This window comes from Myotis nattereri, assembly GCF_964212035.1.
Source record: "Myotis nattereri genome assembly, chromosome: 8".
Classification (NCBI taxonomy): Eukaryota; Metazoa; Chordata; class Mammalia; order Chiroptera; family Vespertilionidae; genus Myotis; species Myotis nattereri.
This window is the reverse complement of record NC_138083.1, coordinates 7213095-7225628: the sequence shown is the minus strand read 5'-3', so window position 1 is coordinate 7225628 and position 12534 is coordinate 7213095. Positions and strand designations below refer to the sequence as shown.

The following is a 12534-nucleotide window of genomic DNA, read 5'->3' as shown; positions in this document are numbered from 1 at the left end:
TTTTTTCTGTAATTTACAGGCCACTAAAGACCCCATACCTGCCCACCATGCACACTCCCCAATTTAAAGCCACATATGCCCACCAATTGCATCTTGTCCCCCCAAAATTCTGTGGAAGAGGCATTCTTGATGTTGTGCAAAGTAGGAACAGACACAGAGAGGGTTAAATGATGGGCATCCACACAAATCCACGGAGTGACTCCACCCCATGATCGCCCTGCAAGTGAAGTGCTTTCTTTTTCCTTCAATAAAGAAAGCCTTTCCAAGCTCCCACACCCCCTTCCTGAAGTGGACACCTGATTTCTGCCAGCTCAGCACCCTTCCTCCTCTTTCCTGAGGACTAGGTCCACGTGGATGACCTCACTTCCCCCATCACATCAGTCAGAGTACTCCATTCTCCCTGATTGGTCCAAGAATCAGCATGTGGCCCATGCTCAACCAATCAGAATCTTCCCTGAGACATTCTACCAGCAGTATTTGGCTTGAAGAATTCTCTTTCTAAGTTGTCAGGTCATAAGCCTTGGGTGACTGGTGGCCACATAGAAAGAGTCAGAGAGATGGAAAGAAAGGGGCCTAACAATAATGCCTGAGCTCCCGGATCCAGCCATTCCTGAACTGAGGTATCCCTTGATTTCCCAATTGCACGAGAGAATAGATTCCCTTTAAAAAAAAACGTATTTTTAAAAATATATTTTTATTGATTTCGGAGAGGAAGGGAGAGGGGGAGAGAGAGAGAGAGAGATAGAAACATCAATGACGAGAGAGAATCATTGATTGGCTGCCTCCTTCACAACCCCTACTGGGATCGAGCCCACAACCCAGGCATGTGCTCTTGACTGGAATTGAACCTGGGACCCTTCAGTCTGCAGGCGGACACTCCATCCACTGAGCCAACCCGGCCAGGGCCAGACTCCCTTTTTAAAGCCCAGGCGAGCTAAGTTTCTGTCGCTTGCAGCCCAGATGCTCTTGAATCACCGCCCAGACTCTATTTCTGGCCTAAGCCCTCCTGGGCCCACCTGCGATGAGGAGGGAAGCTGGGGTGAGAAAACAGAATTGCCTTTGGGAACAGGCCGTGGTGTTTTTGGAAAAGCACTTCTAACTCATGGGGTAACCCGCCCTCCTCCCCCCCTGGCTGTCCAACTTCGGAGACTGCAAGTTCTGTGCACCTGAAGGGTGAGGGAGGGTGGGTGAGCCAGGGGCAGCGGGTGGGGGATGGACAGGCTTAGCCGCTCTCCGCTGCTGACAGTAGCTAGCTAATTTTCTTCCCGACGAGACCAGAGCTGCCCTTCACCTCCAGTCCCCATTAACTGCTGCACGCTTTGTCAGCATGTTTATGACAAATTAATTACACGGAGAGAAGTCTCGCCGGAGCAGCTCTGGTGTGGGGGCCGGGGCTGGGCTCTGAGATGCTTTCTGATCGTGCTGACAAGGACCTGGTTAACCACAGACCTGGGGCAGACGTGGCGGCAAGCTGTGGGTGTGCAGCTCACCACGGAGGGCAGCCAGAGCCAGGAGCCATGAGCCGAAGCCCAGGTCCACCCCTGGACCTGGCGGCATGTTTGCAAACCGGATAGCCAACGCGAGAGTGATTTGGGGCCCAGGCCACCATGCTGGCCAAGATAACTTTGTCCCCGGAAGGCCGGGCAACGCCAGCCCGTGGGAAAGGCCCCGGCCCTAGCGAACCCAGGACCTGCCCGTCTGCCTGGAATCCGTGCGCAGGTGGCTGGGTTCGCTCAGAGCGCAGTGTCCCGCCCAAGTCCCAGGAGCATGTGGCCCGCTCGTGTCCTTCCCCACCAACCCCCCCCCCCCCCCCCCCCCGCCGAGAAGGTCAGGCCTTAGTGAGGAGAAAGTGGGACCCGATGCGAAGTGGTCCAGCAGGCTGCGGGGAGTGCGGCCTGGGCCCTGCTGGCTGCCGGAGCACCCCTCCCATCAGCCCACTGCTCTCTGCACCCGAGGGTCCTGGGGGTCGCACCGCAGACCCAGCCTTGACTCATGCTGGCCACGGGCAGGAGGCTAGAAGGTCAGCAGTGACGTTTATGGGACACAGCTGTACAGTGCGGGGGTCGTGGCGCCGCTGGCTCCCTCCCGGCCTTGTCCGCCTTCGCTGTTGGTTCTGAACCCCACCTCCCCCCGGACCCTGTGCTGGGGCCAGTGCACTCAGGGGCTGTCCTCTGGGGCCTCTGAACCCCGGTCTTGAAGGGTCATGGCTTCCAGGTGGGAGGTGAACGTGGACATGTCGGGGTCAGCACGACCAGCGCCATCCGGGAACTTGCCTCTGGGCTCCGCAGCTCTGGACCCGGGTGCTGGGAAGAGACGGCGCCAGAGCGCGTGAGCCGCCTCGCCTCTGTGACCGGGCGGTTTGGTTCACTGGGGTCCATGACAGTAGCTCCCTGCTTCCCCACCCCCGGCTCTGTCCCGACCTGTATCCATGGAGACTCTGACGGCGCAGCTCATGGCCTGCCCCTCCAGGGACCAGCTCACTCCAGCTACGTCCTGACCTTTCCTCGGGGCTTCCTGGTGCGAAGGGACGCCCCCCCCGCCCCCCCCGCCCCCCCCCCATCAGGACTCTCCCTCTTGCTCCCTGGACAGGTCCCCCTTGTTCGCACCTCAGGGCCTTTGCACTGGCTGTTGCCTCCACCTGCAATGCTGCCCTCAGATCTTTGCGTGGCTGGCTCAGGTGCCCCTCCTCCCGAGCCTGTCCTGCCTGGCACAGGCCGCCCCTCCCATCACGAGGCTGCCGCCGCCCCCGTGTGCCCCGCGTCGGGGTTGTTTTGTACAGCGCCCGTCTCTCTTGGAAACGCTTGCTTGCTTGCTTTGTGAGTTGTCCCTGTTCCTCCTGGCCCCTGATCCCCGTGAGCAGAATCATTTATCTGTTTTGCTCGTTGCTGTGCCTCGAAAGACAGGGCTAGGACCCGTGAGTGCATGAATGGCTGCTGCCTCCTCCTCTCGGGAAGAAGGATGAGGGTGGCTACACCACTGCTTCTTGAGAAGAACCAGGGGGCTGAGTGACTAAGGCCAGGCAGGTGAGGACAGGGGAGGGGACGTGTTCTGGAAGGCTCCAAGGAGGGCAGCATCACAGGCATGGGGCTGAGTAGGTCCTCCCTTCCCAGGTGGAGAAACAGGCTCAGCGCCCAGGGATGGGCTATGTCTCGGGCTAGAAAGGTCTGACCCGCACCTCTAACAGCCTCCTGACTCTGACCCTCTATGCCCCCCTCCCCCCGCCTCCGGGAAATGGGAGGCACTACTGGTGAAGAAATGAATGAGAGAGAGAGAGAGAGAGAGAGAGAGAGAGAGAGAGAGAGAGAACTTTCAGGGGCCCACCAGATCCCAGGCTCACCTGCGTCCTCGGCCGGCTCCCCTGGGTCCCCGTGGCCGGCCTCTGGCCCTGGCCCTGCCCCTGCTCGGCAGACACTCAGGCTGTTGCTGTTGCCGATGGCGACCTCCTCCAAGAAGCAGGGCTTGATGGGGACTCTCTGGGCCGCGTCCCCCTCCCCCTCGGGGTGAGGTCCTGGTGCGGGCATTCGGATTTCTTCTGGGCCAGTAGTGGCGGCAGAGACTGTCCGTCAGCCCGAGAGAGACGGGATGGGGGGCAGTGAGCAGCTGGGCCAGAGCCGGACCCCCAGCCTGGCTCTCCAGCCCTCCCTGCGCTGGCGCCCTGGCCCCCACCTCCCCTGGCGCCTCTGCAGCCTGTCTGGGCTGCAGGCTCTCTGTCCTCTGCCCCTAGGGGGCAGCGTGGGTCCCACCTCCTCCTGCTGCCCAGCTGACCTGGTCCTCCATGCTGTGCCTGGGACTCAACCACCCTCTCCCCCGCCTCCTGCCCCTCCTCCCCGCCTCCTGCCCCTCCTCCCTCTGCCCAGAAGCTCTAGAGCAGTGGTTCTCAACCTTCCTGTTGCCGTGACCCTTTAACACAGTTCCTCATGTTGTGGTGACCCCCAATTTCATTGTTACAGATTGAACATAATTAAAGCATAGCGATTAATCACAAAAACAATATGTAATTATATATGCGTTTTCCGATGGTCTTAGGCGACCCCTGTGAAAGGGTCGTTCGATCCCCAAAGGGGTCGTGACCCACAGGTTGAGAACCGCTGCTCTAGAACGATATCTCCAGCTTTGGTTAACATCTTCTCGAGGCCCCCAGCCCCTGCTGTCCTGCTCCTGCCGGTCCCACCCAAACTTCGGAAAAGCCTGTCCACACTCAGCCGCCTCCTCTCACTCCCCACACTCCTGTCCCCTCAGGTCACCGCTGACCCTGGTGGCTGGACCCCATGGAGCCCCTCAGGCCTCATTGGTCTCCCCGTTCTGGAACCTGCATCCCTGGCTTCCCCTCCCTCTCAGGCCTCTCTGCTGGCTTTCTCCCCAGCCTGCCTCTGATTACCAGTGACCGGGAGGGTACAGCCTAGGCCTTCTGGTCACCATCGACAGTGCGTAGTAGGGCACCAGGTCCTTCGGTGGCTCCTGTCCTCCACCCTCCTAGATGCCATCCCAGTCGGCCATCTCTTCTGTCCCCCCTTCAGCTGCCCCGACCCCTGCTGCTGCACGCCCATTGTACAGATGAAAACCCTGAGGGTTCCTGAGGGGCGTAGTAGGGCTGGGAGCCTGAGTACTAGCTCTAAAAGCCCCACCTGCTCCACTCCGGCGGGTGGAAAGGAATTTCCCATCATGCCTCTCTCTCTCTGCAAAGACTGGCTTAGGTTCCACCCATTGAGGAGCCAAGTGGGTTGGGGTGGGCGGATGGCTGCATGACCCCCCGTTACCTGGGGGGCTGTGGCCAGGGCCCGTGGCCGGGGTGCTGTTCATGTTCATCTTGTTGCCTTGTCCCAGCTGCACGCATTTGAACACAGAACTGTCTATGCGGATGTCCTGCGGCCCCCAGGATCCAGCCGGGAGATCCTGACCCGAGGGACCCGCTGCTGGTGGTAGAGGGAGGTAGCAGGGAGCCGTGGAGCCTGGCAGGAAACACAGCAACATGACCTCTGACCCTCCCAACAGCCACACACACCAAGTGCTGGCTGGACAGGAGACAGGCCTCCGGACCCTTCCTGGCCCCATCGGAAAGGGGGGCCCAGCAGTTACCACGGGGTCCCCAGGAGTCAGAGCGTCACTGGGGCACTCGAAATGCAAACAGCGAGCCCACCCTCCCCCCGCGTCGCCCTCAGTGCGCCAGCCCCTCGGCGGGAGGTCCCTCTGGTATAGGCGCTTCTGACCGGCTCAGAGCCTCCGGCACTTCTCTCAGCGCTCCTGTTTATGGTGACCTTCCTGGCTCCCACACGAGGTGATGCTGCACAAATTTACTCTAACATGCATTTGAGCAGAATGGAAGGGAAACCCTTTCACATGGAGTCAGCAGTCAGACATGGGCCTGGCTGGAATCGGGGGGCGGGGGGAGGCTCAGAGGATTGACGTTGGGCAAACGTTGACCTAGATTTTCAGACAAAGTTCTGCATCTCACAGCCGGGGAAGCTGAGGCCCAGAAGGGGGAAGGGTTCTCTAGAAGTCGCAGGGAGTGTTCCCACTTGGGGGCTGATGCTCTCACTGTTGTCCCTGTCACCACAGTGCCTGCAGGGCCGTATTTCCTCATGACTAGGGTGCCACTGGCGAGATGCATTCCAGTGCTAGAGATGTGACGACGTGGAGAACACAGTGTGTCTCGGAATAAACAGAATGCTGCAGTGGCCCCTGTGGCATCCTCCTGAGGGGAGCAACCCGAACTGCTTCTCATGGGAAGAGATCGGTCCCCTGGGAAATGAGGCGAACGGTAGTGGAATGAAAGGGATTAGGAAGGTTCGATCCAGGCATGGGAAAGACGCCCTCACTCTCAGGAGGCCGTGAGGAGGACCGTGGTGATCTGAAGGCCGCCCTTTCTCCTCGGAGGGTTGACTGCTCCCTGTTCCCTGACCCACCCGGACAGAGCAGCTGCCCCAGGTCCTCCCACGGCGTCTCCCAGGGGACTCACCGCTCTCCGCAGGGGCCGTTAATTTCACGATGGTGTTCCCGTGTCCAATCTGGACGGCTTCGGAGTTCTGGATGGAGATGTGGTTGTGGGGTCCGTTCTGACAGATCATGACAGGGCTTTGCTGGTAAATGATGGGGGGGGCCCTGGGAGTCCCTGTGGAATAACATGCCACTCAACCCCTCCGCATCCCCGACGGATCTGGGGCTCCAACTGCCGGCTGGCAGCACCAGGTCGCCTGGCAAGCCTGGACATAGAGTCCCAGTGCCCACCAGGGTGCTGAGTCCGGAGCCCCTAGCCAGGAACGGGCATGTCTGACAAATGCTGCCACCGGCATCTCGGATGACCCTCCCCTGGACATCGTCATGGCAGGTCACCCTGCCTGAGTGTCCTCTGCTGCCCTGAGAGGATCGGGGAGCTTCCTGCTCACCTGCCCTCTGCCCCTCTCCCTTCAGCAGCCACACGCTGGACGTGAGCGCCCCCCAGCCAAGGCTGGCGGCTGTCCACAGAGAAGCTTTGCTTGCCTCCCGAGGCATGTTTAAGAATTTGCCTTTGTGACCAGTGTCTGAAATCGGCTGCTGTCGCAGGGCGTCACTCCTAGGCTGCTGAGGGCCCTTGGAGCAGGCGTGTCCGCCCACGCGGGCCAGCTGGGCACCTGCCCGGGGCTTCGCCGCTGCACACACGGGCCACATTCCCACCTCCGTGGGCCCTGGGCTCTTGTGCCTTTGTGGGCCCACTTCCTCCATTAAAAATATTTTTTAAAATTATATGTTATGACTGCATTGGGATAAAGACATATAATCTAGGCAAAAGTTGTTATTATGATTATAACGTTCACTGTTTTCTTCTGATTTTAAGAGGAATGAGGACATTTCTGTGGGGCTGTAAAAGGACCGTGGGCTCGAGGCCCTGCGACTGCTGCACCTGGTGGATAAGCCGCCCTGGGACTCCGCCCCCCGCTGTCTGAGCCCAGCCCGGTCTCCTTCAGCAATGCCAACTCCAAGCTGGGCAAAGTGCCTACAACTGTCAGCAGCCTCAAGCTGAGCCCTGCGCCCAGGCCAATACAGTCAGGAGTGGGCCGCCCCGCCCAGCCCCTTGCCTTCTGCAACTACAGCCTCAGGCCCTGCCTCCAGGAGGCCCTCCCAGGTTACTCCCCTGTCATGCTCCTCCCTCCTGGAACCCCTTTCCAGTGACTGGTCAGTAAGACAAGTGCAAGCTTCTGGGAGGTTCTGAAGGTGGAGCAGGCCGAGTGCTCAGCAGGGTGCCCAGCAAGGAACACACGTTGGGCATCAGAGCGTGTCTTTCCCTGCCCTGCCCAGGGAAACATGTAAGGTCCTACCTGGTTGATAAATTTTCCATGTTTTTGAATTCTTATCGAAGTCCAGAAGGTGCTCTTCCTGCATGGCATACAGGCATGGGTTGACATCCTTTGACGTCTTCATCCCCAGGGACTTGGCGATGCTCAAGGCCCTCTGGGGCCCGCTGGCTTCCAGCAACCTGAAGATCTGTTCCTGCAGCTCTGTGGGAGGCAGGAGGGTGGGTGGTTAAGGAGGACTCCGGACTTTGAGTCTGCTCCACTGCTTACTAGCTGTACGGCCCTGGACAGCCGCAGCCCCTCTGAGCCCGTTCCCTCGTCCATCAGACACATGATCACAGTGCCCACGGAGGCTGTCCCGGGGCCGGGGACGGCACCGAGCCTCCGGGCGCGCCTGGCACATGGGGCTGCACAGTGATGTCAGCTCTCGACCGGAGGGATCGATTCTCAGGCCCTTAGCTTCTTCCACCGCAGAGACTGAGCGCGGCCTCCGGGCGCTTAGTGGGAACCTCCCGGTGGGGTGGGAGGGTCACGGCCCTGAACTCTCGTAGCCTGTGCTGTGGCGAAGGAAACGGGCCCTTGTCCCAGCAGCTGAAAGGAAGCCAATGCTTCCGCGGTCACCCAGCTGAGAGCCAGGTTTCTGGGAACGGCAGCTGTGTCTTGCAGGGTCCCGTCTGCTGGAGAGAGGAAGACGGCCAGGGGTGCAGGAGCAGGGAGGGGGCGGGACTCTACCAGGCGAGCTCTGGTCCTGCCCTGCCTCTTTCCAGCTGTGCGGCTGCCCTGCTGCCTAACTTCTCTGGGAAAAGGGGGTTGGGTGCCGTCTCTTCGCATCCAGGGAACCCTGGGTGCGCCCTGGCCCATTGTAAGTGCTTGACCAATGTCAGCTCTTTTGGTCTGTGGGCTACAGAACTGGCTAAGAGGATCTAGGGCAGCGGTTCTCAACCTGTGGGTCGCGACCCCTTTGGCGGTCAAACGACCCTTTCACAGGGGTCACCTAAGACCATCCTGCATATCAGATATTTACATTATGATTCATAACAGTAGCAACATGACAGTTAGGAAGTAGCAACGAAAATAATTTTACAGTTGGATTACAACATGAGGATCTGTATTTAAAGGGCCAGAAGGTTGAGAACCACTGCTCTAGTGTGATGTTAACTTTGTTCTCTCATCATCATCATTGTCATCATTACTTCCTGTTATTATTGTGCTTTGCTGAGCACCTACTACGTGCTGGCACTAGGCTGAACCCTTTGCATCTAATCCTCTCGAAACCCTGCAAAGCAGCCCTGCTCTGGTCTCCATTGGCCAGAAGAGAAGTGAAGGCACGAAGAGGGGACATTGTGCACCCCCGAGGGGCAGAGCCTGTATTCAAACCCAGGCCCAAACCCAGGCTTGTCCGTTGCCAGGACTGCTGGTGCTGGGTACACCGCCCCCACCCAAGGTTGGCAGGTTACCATGGCTGGGCCGGGCCGGCTCTGTGGGAACCATTTCTCCAGGCCCACCCTCTCTCAAGCGCCATTTCGCAGAGTCATTGCAATCCACTTGCAACTTATCTTTCATCTGGTAGAGAACATGGTTGATGTCCTTCTTGGGCACTTGGCATTCCTTTGCCAGCTGGGCAGCCTTCACAGGGGTGCCAGCGCCCTTCAACACCTGCAGGATCCTCTGCTCAAGGTCTGGGAGAGGAGAGAGGGGCAGGGAGAGAGCTGAGTGCCCAGGTTGGAGCCTGGGCTAGAGGCTCGGGGGAGGGGCCTGGGCAGAGCCCGAGCAGACATCCACCAACGACACTTCTGTTCAGTGAGAGGCTCATGGGCTGCTCAGAAATGACCTTGGCTGGACAGCCTGGTGGCCAGAGGAGGCGTCCGGGCCTTTCACGGGTCCTCCACTTGCTGAGAGTGGCTAGAAGGCAGGTGGATGCTTAGCGCTCAGGTGTCCTCAGAGCAGAGGGGAGTGGAGGTGGCAGGATGCGGAGAGTGAGGGCAGGGGGGCAGGGGAGGGGGAAGGGGGAAGGGGCAGTGGGCCAGTGGCCCGAGGGAGGCGTGCCACTCTGTTCCCAGATCCCAGCCACCTCCTCCCTTCAAAATCTGCCCTCCTCAGGCTCGCCCTCCCTGCCTGTGTGGTCTGCCCTGGAAATACTGCTCCCGGCTCCCTTGAGTCCCCTCATCTCCTCTTCTCTGCTTCCACCTCCTCCGGGCAGGACCCCCCCCAACCAAGGGGGTATGCGTTCAGGATGCAGGGGGCGCTGTGGGCGGCAGGCCACCCATCAGCAGGAAACCTGGGCCCCAGGAACCCCGAGGGAAATGGACGCGGGGCCTTCTTGGGAAGCCAGGTCCCCTTCCAGGGAGGCGGCCCTAGTGGGTCCTCTGCTCCGGTTTATCCGGCTCCTCGGCGGCAGCACTAGTGGGGGGGACCCTCCGGCTCCGGTGGGCGCTACAGCCCGGCCGCAGCTCGCCTTTGTCACCTGCCGGCAGGTGAAGCGCAGTTAGAGCGCTTGGGGGCGCCCACTCCTTCACCCACTGCTACCCAAGCAGTCATCAGCCGCCAGAAACCCTCCTCCAGTCAACCACACACGGGCTCTGCCGTGTCCTAAAAAGAGTTTTGATTCTTGAAAAGCCGGCCCCTGCTCAGCCTCCGCCCGCCCCCTCCACCCTGACTGCAAGTGAAGGGAGCGAGTCCCCAGCAGCTGGGAGGCTGTGAAATGGATGAGGTACAAGGGGCGCGTGATAAGGAGGGGAAGCCACTGGAGAAGACGTAGCCGTGGTTACCGAGTGGCCTCGGCTGGTACCTGCCTGTCCCCTCAACCGGTACCTGCCTGTCCCTTGGGGAGCATGTCAGGACCCTGGGAGCCAATCCACCTAGGCCAGTGGTCGGCAAACTCATTAGTCAACAGAGCCAAATATCAACGCCACTTCTTCAAAACAGACTCGCCCGGGCCGAAAACCGATTTCTGCGCATGGGCCAGGAAGTTTCAATCGCACTGTACGTGCGCCCGCACGTGGTATTTTGTGGAAGAGCCACACTCAAGGGGCCAAAGAGCCGCATGTGGCTCGCGAGCCGCAGTTTGCCGACCACGGGCCTAGGCCACACCTGCCCTCCCCTCCCTGCACCCCCTTTGCCTCCTTTTTGTTCTCCGAGGCTGGTTTCCCAGGTGTGAGCCCGGCTCTGCCACCTCCTGGCTGAGTGACCCTGGGCCTCAGTTTCTCCACCTGTGAAGTGGGGGAACAGCAGCTCCTTCAAAGGTTGCGGTGGGGATGGAATGAGCCAATGAGAACAGAAACAGCAACTAGAGACCAAAACCCCACCCCTAGCCCCACCCCCAGCCCCCAGCCCGCAGCCCCCAGCCCCCAGCCCCCAGCCCCTAGCCCCCAGCCCCCTAGCCCCCAGCCCCCAGCCCCCACCCCCAACCCCCAGCCCCCACCCCCTAGCCCACAGCCCCCAGCCCCCACCCCCTAGCCCACAGCCCCCAGCCCCCACCCCCTAGCCCACAGCCCCCAGCCCCTAGCCCCCAGCCCCAGCCCCCAGCCCCCAGCCCCCAGCCCCCAGCCCGCAGCCCGCAGCCCGCAGCCCCCAGCCCCCAGCCCCCAGCCTGCAGCCCACAGCCCCCAGCCCCCAGCCCCCAGCCCCCAGCCCGCAGCCCGCAGCCCCCAGCCCCCAGCCCCCAGCCCGCAGCCCGCAGCCCGGAGCCCGCAGCCCCCAGCCCACAGCCCACAGCCCCAGCCCCCAGCCCACAGCCCCCAGCCCCAGCCCCCATGGGCACCCTAGAACCCAGCGATTGCTCAGTGCCGGCCCCTCTGCTGGGGCCTCAGGAGTGAAGCTCTCAGAGGGAGAGGGCAGCGGGGTAATGTGTGTCTCTTATCAAAGCGGCCTGTGCTGCTTCTCAAAATGAGTCTGAAGACGGTGCTCAGCCCCCAGCATCAGCCGGATGCCCTGAGGTTTTCGCCTCTCAGAGCCTTGGTGGTCTCAGGTGTGAAATGGGAGCCTGGCAGCGCTCACCACGGAGGTGATTGCGAAATGCCTGGGGCGTGTGGCCAGGCACCTAGGGCAGAGCCAGCCCCCAGCCCAGCCCACACTCTCTCCTCTCCTGGGTATGGTCGCTACCGTTGCTGTAACCAGTCCCCCCAGGCCCCCACCATCCCCACCATCCCTTGGGAGGGAGTACGGGTACCTGTCTCATCTATGTCTGCAGATGCCTGAGCCATGCTGACAGCAGCGGCTAGGAGCCCGGGAGACTTGGGGGCCCTGAGAAGGTGGGCTGGTCGAGGCTGGTGTCCCTGTGTGGCCGAGGCTGGGGCTTCTGGCAGCTGTGACGGCAGGCTGGCTTCACGCGCAGGCACCAGCTGTTTACACCCCGGAAACAGGCCTAGAAAGCCGGGACTGATCAGCGTTGCGGAGAAAAAGAAAACGAAACTCCCGTGTGTGGCTTTCGAAAGAAACAAAATTGAAAGCAGAATTGATGCGTAAGAGGCAGCGGACTAGATGCTGGAGGGTAGAGCTGAGTAACTTCCAGGTGCCCACTGATGCCCACCGCCCCCGCCCCACAGAGGCTAGGACCCTGGGTGCCCATGATCGTGTGCACTTCGAAATGACAGCTGTCGTTGATGAGCACCTACCGCGTGCTGTCAGATCTCACGGGCCCTCTGCTCGCCTACAGGGCCGGGGCTAGCACTGGCCTCTTCGCTCAGCGCGGGCGCTTGTTCAAAGCCACAGACACGCTTGGGCCCTAACCCAGCCCCGCCCCACATGCACTGGCTCTGTGACCGTGGGCACGTTATTTAAGCTTTCTGTCTCCACGTACTTCCAGTCACAGTCTGAGCACCACTGGGTGCCCGCATGTGTCAGGCGAAACACCCATCACTTTCCTGAGTGATCCCCAAGCCGTCCAGAGCCATGTTCTCTTTCGGGTAACAGAGGGGAAACAGGCCTCCAGAAATGCAGGGCGCTGAGTGAGGCGGCCACGAGGATCGAGAACGCAGCCCAGGAAGTCCCGGGGCCCCAGGTCCCGCTCAGAGCCTGGGCGGGCGAGGGACAGCCCCGCTCCCTCGGGGCACACTCACCGGGCAGCTGTTCTGCCAACGCCGGGCCGGGCCGGGGCCAAGAAGGACAGCGACAGCAGCGAGGGAGCGGGTCCGGGCTCGCCCAGAGGCGGCCTTGGCAGAGCGAGCAGAGGGCCTGGTGCCCAGTCCACAGCAGATCCACGCCCTCCGACCTCCGGGGCGGGGCCGAGCGACCCGGGGATGTCATTGGCAGGGTGCAGTGGCGGAAA

The 12534-nt window shown here is 61.0% G+C and overlaps 1 protein-coding gene across 1 annotated transcript; it reads right to left on the bottom strand.

Moving 5' to 3' along the window:
• Positions 1 to 682: 682 nt before the first annotated feature.
• Positions 683 to 11587, bottom strand: ZBP1 (Z-DNA binding protein 1). The gene is made up of 7 exons (XM_081096438.1): positions 11437 to 11587; positions 8726 to 8947; positions 7293 to 7472; positions 5957 to 6109; positions 4758 to 4949; positions 3338 to 3556; positions 683 to 2303 (listed from the first exon to the last, which is right to left on the bottom strand). Exons 1-7 carry the CDS (start codon positions 11468 to 11470, stop codon positions 2158 to 2160), a joined length of 1146 nt encoding a protein of 381 aa, XP_080952564.1. The 5' UTR covers positions 11471 to 11587; the 3' UTR covers positions 683 to 2157.
• Between the last annotated feature and the right edge of the window lie 947 nt (positions 11588 to 12534).